Source organism: Crocodylus siamensis, chromosome 4 (genome assembly GCF_052110815.1).
Source record: "Crocodylus siamensis isolate JL-2025a chromosome 4, ASM5211081v1, whole genome shotgun sequence".
NCBI lineage: Eukaryota > Metazoa > Chordata > Crocodylia > Crocodylidae > Crocodylus > Crocodylus siamensis.
In genome coordinates, this window is record NC_143398.1 from 142,005,037 (window position 1) to 142,020,406 (window position 15,370).

A 15,370-nucleotide genomic window follows, 5' to 3' on the forward strand; every position below is an offset into this window, starting at 1 on the left:
GGAAGGTAGCAGGCACTGTGGAAGAGAGGCAAAGAATACCCAACTAGCTGGAGAAGTGGTCTGACATCACTATCATCATTGCAACTGGCAGACATTGCAGTGAAGATGATGTAGGCTGGATAGCAGGAAACACTTCCTAAGGACATGTTTATTCTGCAGCATCAGCATGTCCTGGCCAGGACACCCCACCCGCCCAGCCCCATCCAAATGCTCCAAACCTAGATGGTATGTTATGGCATCATCCCCAGGGGCCACTCTCCAACATGCAAGAGACTGAGATCCATGGACTCCCCCATGCATTTCTGGGTTTGGAGTATGCAGGGGTTGGGACACAGCTACTCCTGAGGCCCAAGGAGGCTAGTTAAGTCTTGCCACAAGCTACCTTGTGAGAGGCACTGGAATCCCTGTCACTGGCTTTTTTGAAGCACAGCTGAGACAAATATGGTGTAGGTATACCTGATCTGCCTCAGGGTTGGGGAGCTGGGCTAGAAGACCGCAGCTTTGCTGGCTATGGTCAGCAGTTTTGAGCTCACCTGGCATGTAGTAATCATAGATCTTAACATTGGCTGGCCTTAGGTCCTTCACAGGGATGTCCTGCTGTACCATAAAGGTGTAGTCCTGAGGGTCCCGGGTCAGCTACCAACCAGAGAGGCAGAGATTAAAACTAGAACCAAGATGCTGCATGATGACCCTTCATGTCCCCCTGGAGCCATGCTCTGCATGGAGGAAGGGGGTGTATCACCACCCAGAGAATGGGAGGCCCTCACCATTCAGCATAGTCCCATTCAGAGATCCCAGGGGAGGTTTCCCTGTCATTACATCTAGGTGCTGAGAAATAGCGGATATTATCTCAGTTACAAATCAGATCTTGAAAAAAAAGGTCTTTGTCTATGGACACCCCCAATTTTAGGGAATCTAGCATTAGATCCCAGGGCCCAGGTCCTCAAAGGTACATAGGTGACCAATGTCTGTCACAATCAATAAAACAAAGGCATCTACATATTTGAAAGGAGCTGGGCCTGACTGCAATTTGGGCCATTGTTTTCACCTGCACAATGTGTGTTTGTATGGGTAGAAACCACTGGGGTGAATGGAACATTCCACTATGAGAGCAGTTCACATGGGCTCTGCACTGTTGTGAAAGAGACACACACTCTGTAATGTTAACTATGCCCTAACTGGACCTTCTACTAGGGCTACACGTGAGAAAGCCAGTGCTAAAAGCAGGAACCACTATCCCTTCTTCTGTTAAAATAAAGGATAGCAGCTAATTCATCAGCTTCATACCTGGTCCTGTTATCAGAGGGAGACGTAGAGCCATATGATGGTCTCTTGGGGCTGGTCCTCAAAGGCATTCCCTCTGAAGTTAATGGGTACAGATGGTACTCAGCATCTCAGCTGAATCAGGCCCTCAGTGTTTCCATCTGGATGCCCTAAATTAGACTTGATTTCCTCCCTCCCAGGTTACAGATTAAGAGAAGGTGAAACCAAACTTACTTCATCCAGGTACAGTGTTACTTGGTCAACTTCTCTTTCGACTTTTTTTACCAAAGGCCTTTTCTTTAACTGAGAACAGAAAACAAACTTGAGTGAAGACTCCAACATGGAATGGCCCTTCCCTCCTGAGACACTGTGTTATCTGTTAAGGGTACCAGGGAGAGGGAAGGTGAAGAAATTTTCTTGTTGTGGACCAGGCTTCACTCCCAAGAGTGGGAGGAAACCAAGTGGGAAAAGGAGAGCTGGAAATGGCTCTCACTGCCCACTGGAATGGGCATTGATATATCTGCTCGCTAATCATACAGCCTAAAGACCTCATGCACAGATAATCAACAATGCATAAGGCTCTACCAGTAGCCTCTATCTCACCTCTTCTAGTGAGTCCGCTGTTGGGCTGTAACCGGACAGCATCTTCACCTCAATCAGGACCATGTTGGTGGACACACGGTTCCCTGTGTAGCTGCAGACCCCCAGGAACATAACAGAGCAATGTCATCTCATGGGATGTGATCACCAGTTCAGGCCAGGATCCATCTTGGCTCTCAGCAGCCAAATTAAGAGATCTGTTTTGCTTTCCAGGCAGTTTTCCTTTTAACATCCCTGTCTCCTTAATAAACCTGCCCACCTGTGAATGCCAGTCTATTCACACATACACCCACAGCTGTGAACCCATGTGCATGCACACAAACATATGCACACAACCCTTGACCCACTCCCCCACGGCATCTCCCCATGGGCTGAATGCCAAGCCAATGAGAAGAGCGCTCAGGAGGTTTCTGATGCATAATGCTCCAGAGATCTCCAGAGAAAGCAGCCAGCCTCTTCCTAACATGTTGGCAATTCTACCCTAGCCAGGCCTGAGCAAGAAGAGGATGAAGGGCTGCAAAGGGAGTAGGGAAGGTTGGGGTTGTGTGGCAGGGGATGCTTTGCACAACATTATCTGTGTTTCCCTTTTCTTAATGGTGCTGTTTGGTGGCCCATTGTTGTGAGATGCGAGTCCTTTTGCTTTCAGTACAGGCTGACCAGTCAGGGCTGAAGCCTGCTTTGTCAAGGATGACTTAGGGTCAAGTATCATGCCACAGTGCTCTGAGACAAGAAAGAAGACTCTGCCTGAAGTTGATCATGTAGATTGGAACACATAGACCTCACCAGGGCTGTGGGGAAAGGGAAAGCTGACAGGTCTTTGGCTAGAGGAAATGCAGCCAGAGGCCCCTTTGCACAGGGAAAGGGGGTGAAGTCAGAGGGTCTCCTACCGTGTGCGAATGGTGACAGGAAACAGTGTGGCATTTGGCTGGGTGCACTCCGTCTGTACAGACAGGGCAAAGGTGAGGTCGCTCCATGGTGGGGGGATGTGGTATCGCAATGTGGTCTGTCAGGAGAGAGACACAGGGAGGTTGAGATGGACAGAGGCCCAGTCCCCCAGGGAGCTGTTGACACACAACCCCCAGTTTCCATAATAAAACCTTCTGCTGCCTCACCCTGTGTATGGAGAAAAGGGATCAGCTGAGAAGTGGGCGGGCTGGACTACCCCATAGTGTCTGGCATGGTTAATGAGGCTTCCTGGAGGGCAGGCCACCATGACTGAGTGAATGGAAGGTAACCCATTATAGGGTGCCACCTAGGACAGCCACCCCTGAGGGTTCTGGGGAGGAAGTTCCCTCCCATCTGTTTTGCTTCTCTCCACACCCACAGCCCATTTGGGAAACCTTTTCCACACCTCACCTGCATGAAGAGGCACCCACGGCCCTGAGTCTGCACGGTGTAGCTGCCAGGGATGTCAGGTAGGTCCAGAGTCTGCAGCAGGAGCCGATTGGCATTGTTGATGCGGATCCTGTGACGGAAGCCGGCAGAAGAGATGGAAACACGGAGGTCAGGGCCATCCTTGCGGAAGGTCTTGGTTGCATACATAGCCAGGGCTTCAAGGGCAACCATGGTGTCCTGGGGAAGCAGAGAGATGGCTGGGGGGAACAGGGCTGGCTTTGACTTCTGGGGACAGAGGCAGGGGCTGGGTTGACAGCTCTCTTCTCTCCAGAGAAGGGAGAGCTCTCTGTCTGGGAGAGGAGCAGCCAGCTACCTGTGTGGAGGCAAAACCGCCATAGGGGTTCTGCTGCCTGGTTAGCCAGGCCACGATCTTGGAGGCCCTTATGATGTCAGCAGAGGACAAGCTGGGCTTCAAGAGGTGGGCCATGAGGATGGTTGATGTCAGCTCCACTTCCACAGATGGAGCTCGATACCAGTATGAGGAACTCTCCTTTTGTTTTGGCTCTTGGGTCCAGTAGATTTGGTTATCTGGAACAGACGGATGGGGAAAGGCATATGGAACAGGCCATGCACTAGGAGGGGTTGGCTAAGAACTAGTGAGATTGCTACTGCCCCTCAGTCCTGCCCTACAGGCTGTCATACCTGATACAATGGCTGCTTTATCCAGTCTTTTAAGTATGCTCTGCCTCATAGCCTTGTCTCCAGCCAGTGCAAAGGCTTTGGCCGCTAGTGCCTGGCTGTACAGGTTGAAGCCTCCAGCCTCTGCAGTGACTAGGTCCTTTATGCATTTCAGAGCTTTTCGTAAGACTGGGTCCTGGAATTTACAAGAGGAACAGGTACTGAGAAGCTGGCTAGGGGAGGTAATGCAGATGAGGAATGTACATGTGCAAAAAATGTGGGGAGCATGTTGAGACTGTGTAGACATAAAGGGAGCAGCCTGCACACAGAACACAGATAGACTGTGTGTACACTGAGTGCGCATGCAGACAGCGGACACACGGTGTGGGGAGATGTGATGCAGAGCGCGTGTCCATGCTGCTCGTACTCACAGAGTGCGGCATCCCTGAGTGGATGAGGGCTGAGACGATGGCAGAGCTCAGCCCCAGTCCTTCCTCCACTGCGCCCTACATGAAGGGGAGAAGTGGAATGGAAAAATAGTGAGAGGAGAGCACAGGGAGTCTTCCCAGCACAGCTTATAGACCCCCACCCTCTCAATGATACCCATGCATACCATGGCAATAGGTCCATCCAGCTGACAGGGAAATGCCACAGTTGGCGGCTGGATCCTTCCTCTTTCTCAGGGGATGAAAGAGGGGTTCCCACCCTCACCTGACCCCAAAACTCCTTAACACAAATTGTGTTTTCCTTCCTGAACACACTTCCCTTCCCTCCATGCTGCATCTCTCACTGGAGCTCTGCCTGAGATCCAGGGTGGCCATCCCTCTGCACAGAGATGCTCAGGTGGGGCCTCTGGCTTGTGTGAGGGTAAAGGAAAGTCACTGTGGGTACTAAGAGGAGATGTCCCATGCCAGGCACTGATGGAGCAGCTCCCCGGGTCACCTGCCCCCTTCCTGCCTGTCTGGCACCCCCTACACAGTGATTACATTGCCAGCAGGCAGCTATCCTCTGCTTCTCAGGGACTGCATGTGGGAATCTGCATGCATGAGTCTGCATGTGCTTGTGTGCTTGGCACCCTTAGGACTCATGATGGTGATAGTGGTCACTCCCCCACGAACCTCTGTTCTGCCACTTCCTCCCTCCACAGGGAGAGCTCAATAATTGGGAAGAGGACCATGGTGGTTGCTAAGGAGATGATGGAAGAACTTGTAGGTTTGGTTTTGGGAGGAGGGGATGGGCAGTGTCAGGCATAGTGGAGTTACCAGTTATTATGGATTATATCCCCTAATGGTAAACCTCCCAAGACACATGCCGAGCTCTGAAGAAATGCTGTCCTGACTAAGCCATTCTCATTTTCTCTAGCGGGCAGGCTGCTCAAAGGTAGACCTTCCTCCTTGGCAAGACAGGGCTTTGCTTTTGTCACCCAAACCAGGAGACAGAGAGTGAAGGCTGCACTGGGGAGCCCAGAAAGCAGGTTGAGGGAGCAGGGAAGGGACACACCATCAAGCCATTGTTAAACAGCTTCCCCATGCTCTTGAAGCAGCCAGATGGAGTCTGGCTTGTAGCCAGTGCACTGGCAGCATCCTTGATGTTCCTCTCATCGATCGGGATGAAGTGCTGGGCTTGGCTGAAGGTCTTGAGCACCAGGGCAGTCAGCCTGGAGTCAAAGAGGGGAGAGGGAGAAGGAGGAGCCATGAGTGAGCCAGCAGCCCCAGCAGCACAGGGGACAGACTTAGCAATTAAAACATTTGAAATGCCCTTGAACTCTTTTGAGGGGCCAGCTGGACACATGCACGACCCCTTGGAATGTCCTAAAAGCAGCTGGAACGGTCCCAAACAGGGCTCCTTGAAAAGAAGAGCCGTTTTGCAGAGTTTTACTCTTGCTCACATCTGCATGAGGACAGTGCCCTTCAGGGAAGGGGAATGGGTCTACAGTCTGCCTGCTGTCCAGCTGCTAGGTCCTGTTCTGGGTCCCAAGGTGTTACTGAGTCCCCAGTGGGCCCCCCACAACCCCCACTGTTACCCTAGCAGCCACTAGTTTCATAGTTTCACAGTTTGTAGGGTTGGAAGGGACCTGAGCAGATCATCAAATCCGACCCCCTGCCATGGCAGGAAAAAGTACTGGGGTCAAACGACCCCAGCAAGGTGTTCATCTAACCTCCTCTTAAAGACCCCCAGGGTAGGAGCCAGCACCACTTCGCTTGGAGGTTGGTTCCAGATCCTAGCCGCCCTGACAGTGAAGTAGCGCCTCCTGATATCTAACCTAAACCTACCCTCTGCCAGCTTGTGACTCAAGGAGAACGCCTCCAAACCTCAGGTTGGGGAGGACCGGGTTAGAGAGCTTCTGGAGGGGCTGGACGTGTTCAAGTAAGTGGGTCCAGATGCTCTCCACCCAGGGTGTTGAGGGAGCTAGATGGGGTTATTGCAGGGCCCTTGGCATGGCTTTACGAGCGCTTGTGGTGCTCGGGTCAGGTACCAGATGATTGGAAGATAGCTAACATGGTCCCCATCTTCAAAAAAGGGAAGAGGGAGGACCCGGGCAACTATAAGCCTGTCAGTCTTACCTCAATCCCAGGGAAACACTTTGAGAAGATCATCAAGGAGCACATCTGTGATGGGCCGGCTTCAGGGATGATGCTCAAGGGCAACCAGCATGGTTTCATTAGGGGCAGGTCATGTCAGACCAATCTGATTGCCTTTTATGATCAGGTCACTAAGGCAAAGGATGCAGGTGTCGCCGTGGACGTAGTCTTTCCAGACTTCAGCAAGGCCTTTGACACCGTCACCCACCCCATCCTCATTAAAAAACTAGGCGACTGTGGCATTGATGCCTACACAGTCAGATGGACTGCAGATTGGCTGCAGGGTTGTACTCAGAGGGTGGTGGTGGATGGATCATATTCGACCTGGGGGGAAGTGGGCAGCGGAGACCCCAGGGCTTGGTCTTTGGGCCCGCGCTATTCAATTTCTTCATCAGCAATTTGGACGATGGGGTGAAAAGCAACCTGTTTAAATTCACTGATGATACCAAAATTTGGGGTGAGGTGAGCATGCTAGTAGGGAGGGAAAGACTGCAGCAAGATCTGGATAGGTTACAGGGTTGGGCTAACACAAACAGGATGAGATTCAATACTGACAAGTGCAGGGTGCTGCACTTAGGCAGTAGAAACCAGCAGCACACTTATAGGATGGGAAACTCCCTTCTTGAGAGCACGGAGGCAGAAAGGGATCTTGGAGTCATTACTGACTCCAAGATGAACATGGGCCAACAATACAAGGTCATGGTTGGCAGGGCTAACCGGACCTTGTCGTGCATCCACAGCTGCATCTCAAGTAGAGCCAAGGAGGTGATCCTCCCCCTCTATGCGACGCTGGTCAGGCCACAGCTGGAGTACTGTGTCCAGTTCTGTGTGCCCCATTTCAGGAGGGATGTGGACAACATTGAAAGGGTCCAAAGGAGGCCACTCACATGATCTGGGGACTACAGGGCAGACCCTACAATCAGAGACTGCGGGACCTAAACCTGTTCAGCTTTCACAAGAGAAGGCTGAGGGGGGACCTGGTGACTGTCTATAAACTCACTAGGGGGGACCAGAAGGGTTTGGGGGAGACACTGTTTCCCCTGGCGCCCCCTGGCATGACAAAGAATAATGGCCACAAGTTGTTGGAGAGTAGGTTTAGATTAGACATCTGTAAGAACTACTTCACAGTTAGGGCGGCTAGGAGCTGGAACCAACTTCCAAGGGAAGTGGTGCTGGCTCCTACCCTGGGGATCTTTAAGAAGAGGCTTGATGCCTATCTGGCTGGAGTCATTTGAGTCCAGTTTTTCTCCCGCCCAGGCGGGGGTCGGACTTGAAGATCTACAAGGTCCCTCCTGACCCGACTTCTATGATTGTTATTTCTAGTCACTCCTGGTAGCGCTCGGGGGAACAGGGGCTCCCCCAGCGCCTGCTGGTCCCCTCGACTAGTTTGTGGAAAGCCACAAGATCCCCCCTCAGCCTTCTCTTGGAAGCTGAACAGGTTCAGGTCCTGTAGCCTCTCCTCATAGGGCCTGCCCTGCTGCCCCCGATCATGCGAGTGGCCCTCCTCTGGACCCTCTCCATGCTGCCCACATCCCTCTTGAAGTGCGGCGCCCAGAACTGGACGCAGTACTCCAGCTGCAGCCTGACCAGTGTCACACAGAGGGGGAGGATCACCTCCTTGGACCTGCTTGAGATGCATCTGTGGATGCAGGACAAGGTATGTTTGGCCTTCCTGACTGCATCTCCACAGGTGCTGGGCTCACATCCTCTCCTAGCCCCCCTGCCAACTCCTGCCCTACCCACCCCTGCAAGAGTTGGGTCCCCCTCAGCACCAGTTTCCTCTATACCTTCACTGGGCTGAGATGGAGTGGAGGTAGAGGAGATTAGAGCTGGAGTGTCAGATTCTTGGAGGCAGGGTGGCGGGAGCACCTGCCACCCACTCCCTGTTTCCCCCACATACCTTCCTACTCACTCTCCCTTCCTTTTTACCTCCCATCATTGTGAGGTGAGGGGGAAGAGGAGCAAAGGGCAGAGCTGCCTAGCACCCCCTGCAAGGAGGCCCCAACATTTGAAACCTCTGAGCCAAGGGACATACGTGTGCCCCTGGCTGAAACGCTCCCTTTCACTTGGAAACATTTCAGTTGTTAATTCTGTCCACACCTAGAAAGTCACATGTGTCTCCCATGGGAGAAATATGAATAAGCTGGGCCCTCAAACTAGCCCTGGGAATATGGGGCAAAGGGGAGGGGAAGGAAAGCAGCATACGTAAAGAAAGACATAGAAACTTTCAGCCCCCGAAGCATCCAACCCCACTAAGCTCCCTGGACTGTCTCAGGTTCTCCTGCTGAAGATAGCAAGAGCAGCCCTTGCCTCATCAGACCAGCTTTCTTTCACCATCCCTGGGCTGAATGAACTGCACCAGCTCCCAGCTCAGGCTCTGTGCAGTCTTTGCTTACCAGGTGTTCCCTGGCCCACTGCCTTCCCCAAAGGCACTGTATGAGCCATCTGTGTGCTTGTACCGGAGCTGCCGCTGGTATCCTGTGGAAAGGGAGACAAAGGGGAGTAGTCTCCTTCCCGATTCCTCTTCATCGTAGCCATATTCAGAGCTTTGGCCTATGAGCAGTCCAGGAAAGGGCTTTGCGAAGAGGCTTAAGCATTCTTCTTTACACATGGAGTAGAGGAAGCACAGACCATCTCCCCCCAACTCCACCCTCTCAGCTTTTTAGTTTACTCTTTAGCTAGCAGCCCATCTCCGGGCTACCCCAGCTCACCACTTTTCAAGTAGCCAACAGCCTTCTGTTTGGTCTTCGGAGTCAGCTGCCCTGTCTCCTCCAGGTACCGTGTAATAAAAACATTAGGGGCAAAGCGGACCATGTTCTGCTCTCCACAGCCACTGGACATCTGGAGGAGTCGATCTAGGTTTTGCAGAGCTGATCCCATGATGTCTCCTGTGAGAAAAAACCCTTTTCTTCAGAGGGCTTTAAATGTTCATATTTAGAAATTGCCCTCCCTTGTCCCTGACACTGACTGAAGTAATTTAGTAAGCTGGGGTCCAATTCGCCTCTCACTTTGGCCTGAATCAGGTGCCACTTCATTAAGAATGTGACATCCATGTGAAACTAGATTGGTTGGAGAACCAGACCCATAGCAGGCACCGTCCTGGAGAAGACCATGGCCCATTGTAGAGATCCTGTAGCCCACCTTCAACTGGGCTCACAAATCCATCCAGTCCTGTGTTGCATCTGTAACAGGGGCCCATTCAGGGAGGCATAAAACCTCTCGAATGCATCAGCTCACAATTATACTAATGGCACTGCAAATCCTGTTCACATTCATCTCAGTATATACTCCCCAAGGTCATTTTCTTCCACACCCTGCTGCAGGGAGTTGTAAAGGTTAGTGACTGTCTGCATTTGAAAATAACCATTTGAACTGTTTGCAGTTCTTTTTTTAAGAAGTGGATTCCTAAAGGGGCTGTTTCTGCTCTCACTCTGCCTTAGAAAACTTCAATGTTTTAAAGGCAGAAAGGTGGAGTGACTACATTTTAGTATGTGAGAAAGACAGGACTGGAGAGGAAGCAAATGTGATTGGACTGAATCTTGCATTGGCTATCGGGATTAAGTCCATGGGGGATAGACAGGAGTGGCCTGTAGTCATGCAGGCCTCCCTCCTCTTGCATGCTGATCACCACAGTGAAGGTGAGTCTGCTCCCTGCACCCTCTACCAAAAGAAAATATGGCCCAAAATGGTTTCCTGCCTGGAAACTCCCCATTTCCAAGATGCCCTGACCTGAGGCACACAGGCTGCTCACCTAGGAAAGAAACATAGGCTCTCTCCGATCCTTGCACCACATTCTCTGGCAAATCGAGAGTGATGGTCTCTGAAACAGGTTCCCCTGCAAGTAATAACAGTAGTGGCATGTCAGCAGGGTGCAGGAAGACAAGGGCCCCAAAAGCTTGGTACAGGTATGTACCCCAGCTCCCTTCCCTGAATTTTGATGGTTTCCCTAGATAATAAAGGCATGAGAATATGACAAAAGGGGAATGCCGAGCTGGTTACAGTGACAGTCTTAGGTAGGCCCAGGGAACGAATGCCCTGCCTGTCCATGGGAGCCGTCTTGGTGAGGGGGTGGAAGCTGGCCTAATATGCTCATGTAGCTGCATGTGGTGGCTCAGGAAGAAGGTGGCACAGCATCACTGTGACCTTGTAACATGGTATTGCCATGGCTCAGGGGCCTGACAGCAGCCTGGATGCTGAAATGTGCTGTTAGGAGGATTGGGCTACATGGAAGCACACTGCCTCAGTGGCACAGTAGCTCCATGACACAGCCGTGCAGTGGCTCAGCAGTACCAACAACCAGTGCTACCACTGCTTTGGCAGCATCTCCCCATGCAGCAAGTCACCTAAAGCCCCAGCATGTCTGCTCTCACCAGGACTCCACCCGCCACTTCCAAATATCACTGGAGCAGCTGTTAGACTGTGCTGTCTGTGTAACCTCCCCTCACTCCACACACACACACACACCATGCTGGGCCATCAACCTTGAGGCACACCCTGTGCTGTACTGCCCGCAGCCCTACCTTTGGGGCACAGCAGAGAGGCATGAGTGTTCTCCTCCAGGAGCCCTTCTGCCTGCAGGGAGAATAGAAGAGCTCAGGAGGAAGGAGAGTGGAAGAGAAACAGGTGGTGGGGGCAGTCAGGTGGCTCTATTTGCACTGCAAAGTGCAGCAAAATGCCTCCCCCTGCCTGGCTGGACTGCTCCCCAGCTAATAAGTTTACAGCAGGACCTGTCAGTCTGCAGTGTGAAGTGACCCTCAGCCATACACCAAACCAGGGGCACTGCACAGCGAGTTTGGTGCTCATTGACTGATCGTAGGCAGCTTCGCCATTAGACATATGCTGTTGCCGACCTCTCCCTGAGGAGACATGCCTTCCTCCTCTGCGATTAGGCAATTTGGGATAGGCATGATAAATCAAAACCTGCCACAATAAAAAAAGTCAACGTGTATTTGCTCACGCAACTAAACTAGCCACATGGTGATTTTTTGTGCCCTTTCATAACGTGTATGTGAACAATGCGCAACATGTACAAGCGCCCATGGTTTTTTAACTCCCCATTCCCAAACAAGCTCAGAGCAGGACCTGACCTTCACCAGCAGGGGTTTAACCACTATGTCTTTTCCTCCAGTCTCTGGCATGACGGCTGCACGGTCTGTGCAAACACCTTCTTGTTCAGTCGCCTCAGCGGTGATGGTGAAATTCACCTCCCCTGAAATTCAAAATATAAATGGGTCTGCTTATGCTGGAGAGTTTGCATCCTAGTTTGGTCCGTGAGCTCCCTCCACAGTTCAGCCAGTGCCCCTCACTTCTGCCCTGCAGCCCTTTCCAATCAAACAATCCTTCCTTACCCAGTTTTGTAGCCTTCACATCCCAGAAAAAGGTTTTTGCCAAGTCAGGGCAAAGGCAGGCAGTGAACTTGACATTTGACTGCACAAACTCGAAATCCCCAGAGTCCAGGACACTAAGCTGAATCTGGAGGTCAGAGTAAAAGGGACCTGGGTGAGATTCACTGCTGAGATTTATTCCTCCCCAGCCTCTTGAACCAAAAGGTCCACAGGCCCATCATAACTGCCCCCACCACCTTTTGGGTTCAGGACTCATGAGCAATCAAGTGGCTCAACCCTCCTGGATAGGGCTGTCAGGCAGCTAGATACTGTTCATGCTGCCTGGGCCTCTTGTGATTGAAGGAGGCTGCCTTTCCCTGAGGAAACAGCTTGCCTGACTCTGTATCCATGAAGTACATGGCACTATAGCACCCTCTCTCAGCCCCTGAAGAAGCCGCTTACCACCATACACTGCTTCAAGTAGCTGAAGACCTTGACTGACAGGGGAAAGGACTCCCCCCGGACTGCAGAGTAGGGCAAGGCTGGTTCCACAAAGAAGGGCTTGAAGACCCGGAGGCTGACAGTTTCGGATATTCCCAGACCACTGTACTCCGATGTGCAGAATGTCATGGCCTTCCAGTCTGTGATTGTATCAGGGACTGTGACAGGTAGCTCAGCCACCCCAGAGTCACTGAGGAGAGAAAGGTGGGCACTGCTCAAAGGGGAACCGTGCTGCTCCACGTGTCCTCCCAGCACCCCTGTCACACAAGCAGCACAGTGATGGGAAAAGGGCAGAGGATGAGTGGCAGTGAAGATCAAGACTAGCGTTTCATTTCATGCCCCACTTCCAGGACTGCCTTAATTGGGCCTGAGAGAAAACTGGTCATTTGAAGTGAAACATGTTAGGGTACAGTTTTCTGAGAGAGCTGGAGGAAAGGGAGTGTTTTGGACAGGAGCTTTAGATCTGAGCTGTTTAAAAAAAAGTCCCTGTGGTAGACTTTGTAAAATCCCCTCACTTTTATTGGCTTTATATGCTTCCTCCAGTCCATATTTGGTTGGTCTTGCTGAGGAGAGATACATTATTAGTGTTGGGGTATTTCTTTGCTGGGGTGGGAAGAAAGGGCTAGTGGGGAAATAGCAAAGGTATAATGTATAAAGAGCTTGCAAGGGAGTGTACATATGCCCCCTAAGAGAGCCAGGGGCTCCTTAGAGCAGGGAAGATCCAGATGAAAAGTGGGAAGGCTTTCTCTCCTAAGTTGTCCAACCAGCAAGTAAGGACCTCAGTGGTACATATGGCCTGGGCAATTTCCCCACAGAGTTGGCTTTGCACGTACACAGAGCAATGTTGAACATGATTTAGAAACATCTCTGAGGTAGAAGCCAAGACACTGTTCACTCCATGTCTTGACACTACTACTGCAGGACTGAGCTCAAAGTGGAGGCATGGTTACAAGGAGAGGAGATGGAAGGGAATACAGAGCCACTTACAAACCAGCAAGTGCCTAGACTCGGAGACCCAGCTGACCCTCGCCCAACCTTGCATTGCTGTGAGTACCATGTGAGTACCAAAGAGCTCCTAAAGTCTGGCAATGACTAGGGCCCTAGCTTGTGAGGCCCTGCACACACACACTTACACACACTCGGAATGAGAGAGCTGAGAAGATGGTGATGATGTTACAGCTGGGGAAGGAAGGCCTGGAAAACTTAAGTGACTTGCCCAAGGTCATACAGAGAGATTACAGCAGAGCCCCTCCTTGCTCTCAGTAGCTGAAGCACTCCCCAGGCTTAGCTTCCACCCACACTCTACCCATTCTGACCCAGATAAGCCAGTGGGTCTGAGGAGGTCACAACCTCTGGTAGCGTGGCACCTTACTTGATGGGGACCAAACTCCATATGAAGGTCTCAGGGAACCAGGAGCGGGGCTGCATGGCTTCACCACCCGTCTCGCTGATTTCTGGCTCATTGCTAGGACCAGCTACCTCTTCTTTCTCAGCAGATCCCATACTGGTTACAACATATGATTTATCTTTCATTCCTAGGAATGTCAAGTCAGCCTGTTAGTGCCAAAAGACCCCACAGGGGGCAAGAGACCCAAGCTAGGGAGAGCACAGTTGATGGCAATGCCCCATATCTCATGTGCCATATTAACCCTTATAACTGTAGAGCAGCAGCCAACTCCCCACATCTCCATCCTCCCACCCTGATCCCGTTCTCTCTCGCAAGTAACTCCTGAAAGCCCTCTCCTTCTCTTCTAATTTCATCTTCCTCACCTGATTCCCTGCGCCCTATTCAAGTATTATCAATTTCCCCTAGGGGCCAACCACATACACACCACAGGAGGGACTCATCCTCCACACAGCTCCTTGATCTTCCTTCAGCACACCTACCACCACTACCCAAGGTGGATGCCCAGATTCCCACCCATGCTTCACCCATGCTTATTCTGTTTTCCAGAGAAGCCTGGCTCCTCACACCTTACCAGGCCCCTAACAGATTCCCCTGTCTTCTGCCAGCTCCCTCATTCTCTTCCCTAACCACACGCTCACCATTTCACCCTCCTCCCTGCTGCCAGAGACCTCCCCCAGTAACCCTGCCACAAGCATCCCATTCAATCCCCTTTCACCTCTGCCAGAAACCATGCACCCCAGAGGTGATAAATCTAGGTAACATCCTCCATGTACTGTTGAAAAACTGCCCTGACTCCCTGGCACACAACCCCACACAGGCAATGTCTTCAGCCTTCTTCACGCAGTTTGCTATGCTGTTTTCCAGAGAGACTAGCCTTCATAATCAAACTCAGGCACTGCAAAGTCCAGGTAGTAATTGTCCTCGCTGCGGCACTCAACAGGAGACTTGATTTGAAGGTTGGTCAAAAATTTCAAACCTATGTTCTGTGTGGGAAAAAAATAGGAAGAAACCAGGATTAGGCCAGCCCTCTCCTACCACACACTAACCTGTTGTGCCTACTCAGCATCCCATTCACAACTTCCCCAACATCCTGCATGTCACTGAGCTGCACCTGGTGCCCACCCAGAGCTTCTCAGTGACAGCCAGGTTAGAATGGCTACCCTGTTGTATGTGTGTGAAACCTGGACAATATATCAGAAACACCTGAAACATTTTCATCAGTGATGTCTTAGGAAAATCCTCCATATCAACTGGAAGGACAGAAGAACACATGCCAGCATTCTGGCTCAAGCATGCACCACCAGCATTGAAACCATGTTTATATGGCATCAGTTCCTTTGGACAAGTCATGTCAAAAGGATGCCTGACAACCACTTTCTAACACAGGTCCTATGCTCTCAAATTGTGGCATGTGTACCACAGGTTGGCTGCCCTTGCTTAAAGGGAGAGCAGTATATGTGAAACAGTGATTTTCAACCGGGGTGCCAAGCAACTCATAGGTGCACATATACACAATTTACAGGATAAACTCAGAGATTTCAAATGGGAATCCATACTGTCAAACCCACTCTGACCAGTTGTGGCTTTTCTGAGTTCTTTTCAACAGAAGAGTTGCTCGATTATTTTCCTGAGTAAAGAAATGATTGAAAGCTGCAAGTTGGTATTTTCTAAGGACAGTC

The 15,370-nt window shown here is 51.3% G+C and overlaps 1 protein-coding gene across 3 annotated transcripts in view; it reads right to left on the reverse strand.

Moving 5' to 3' along the window:
• LOC149866626 (alpha-2-macroglobulin-like protein 1) overlaps positions 1 to 15,370 on the reverse strand; it is a 43,898-nt gene that overhangs the window by 2,473 nt on the left and 26,055 nt on the right. The window contains exons 17-35 of one of the 3 annotated variants that reach the window (XR_016441933.1): positions 14,566 to 14,674; positions 13,656 to 13,818; positions 12,245 to 12,473; positions 11,807 to 11,930; positions 11,546 to 11,667; positions 10,979 to 11,030; positions 10,210 to 10,293; positions 9,170 to 9,346; positions 8,855 to 8,936; positions 5,377 to 5,533; positions 4,308 to 4,382; positions 3,901 to 4,072; positions 3,572 to 3,786; positions 3,220 to 3,435; positions 2,751 to 2,866; positions 1,867 to 1,957; positions 1,498 to 1,566; positions 1,288 to 1,360; positions 534 to 636 (exon numbers count right to left, since the gene is read on the reverse strand). Coding sequence is in view for 1 of the 3 variants with exons in the window: in XM_090043964.1 (XP_089900090.1) it covers positions 534 to 636; positions 1,498 to 1,566; positions 1,867 to 1,957; positions 2,751 to 2,866; positions 3,220 to 3,435; positions 3,572 to 3,786; positions 3,901 to 4,072; positions 4,308 to 4,382; positions 5,377 to 5,533; positions 8,855 to 8,936; positions 9,170 to 9,346; positions 10,210 to 10,293; positions 10,979 to 11,030; positions 11,546 to 11,667; positions 11,807 to 11,930; positions 12,245 to 12,473; positions 13,656 to 13,818; positions 14,566 to 14,674 (2,356 nt within the window). In the remaining 2 variants the exon portion in view is untranslated. Of the gene's footprint in view, positions 1 to 533; positions 637 to 1,287; positions 1,361 to 1,497; positions 1,567 to 1,866; positions 1,958 to 2,750; positions 2,867 to 3,219; positions 3,436 to 3,571; positions 3,787 to 3,900; positions 4,073 to 4,307; positions 4,383 to 5,376; positions 5,534 to 8,854; positions 8,937 to 9,169; positions 9,347 to 10,209; positions 10,294 to 10,978; positions 11,031 to 11,545; positions 11,668 to 11,806; positions 11,931 to 12,244; positions 12,474 to 13,655; positions 13,819 to 14,565; positions 14,675 to 15,370 lie in introns of those variants that run through there. The other 2 variants (XM_090043964.1, XR_016441934.1) reach the window with 2 other exon arrangements.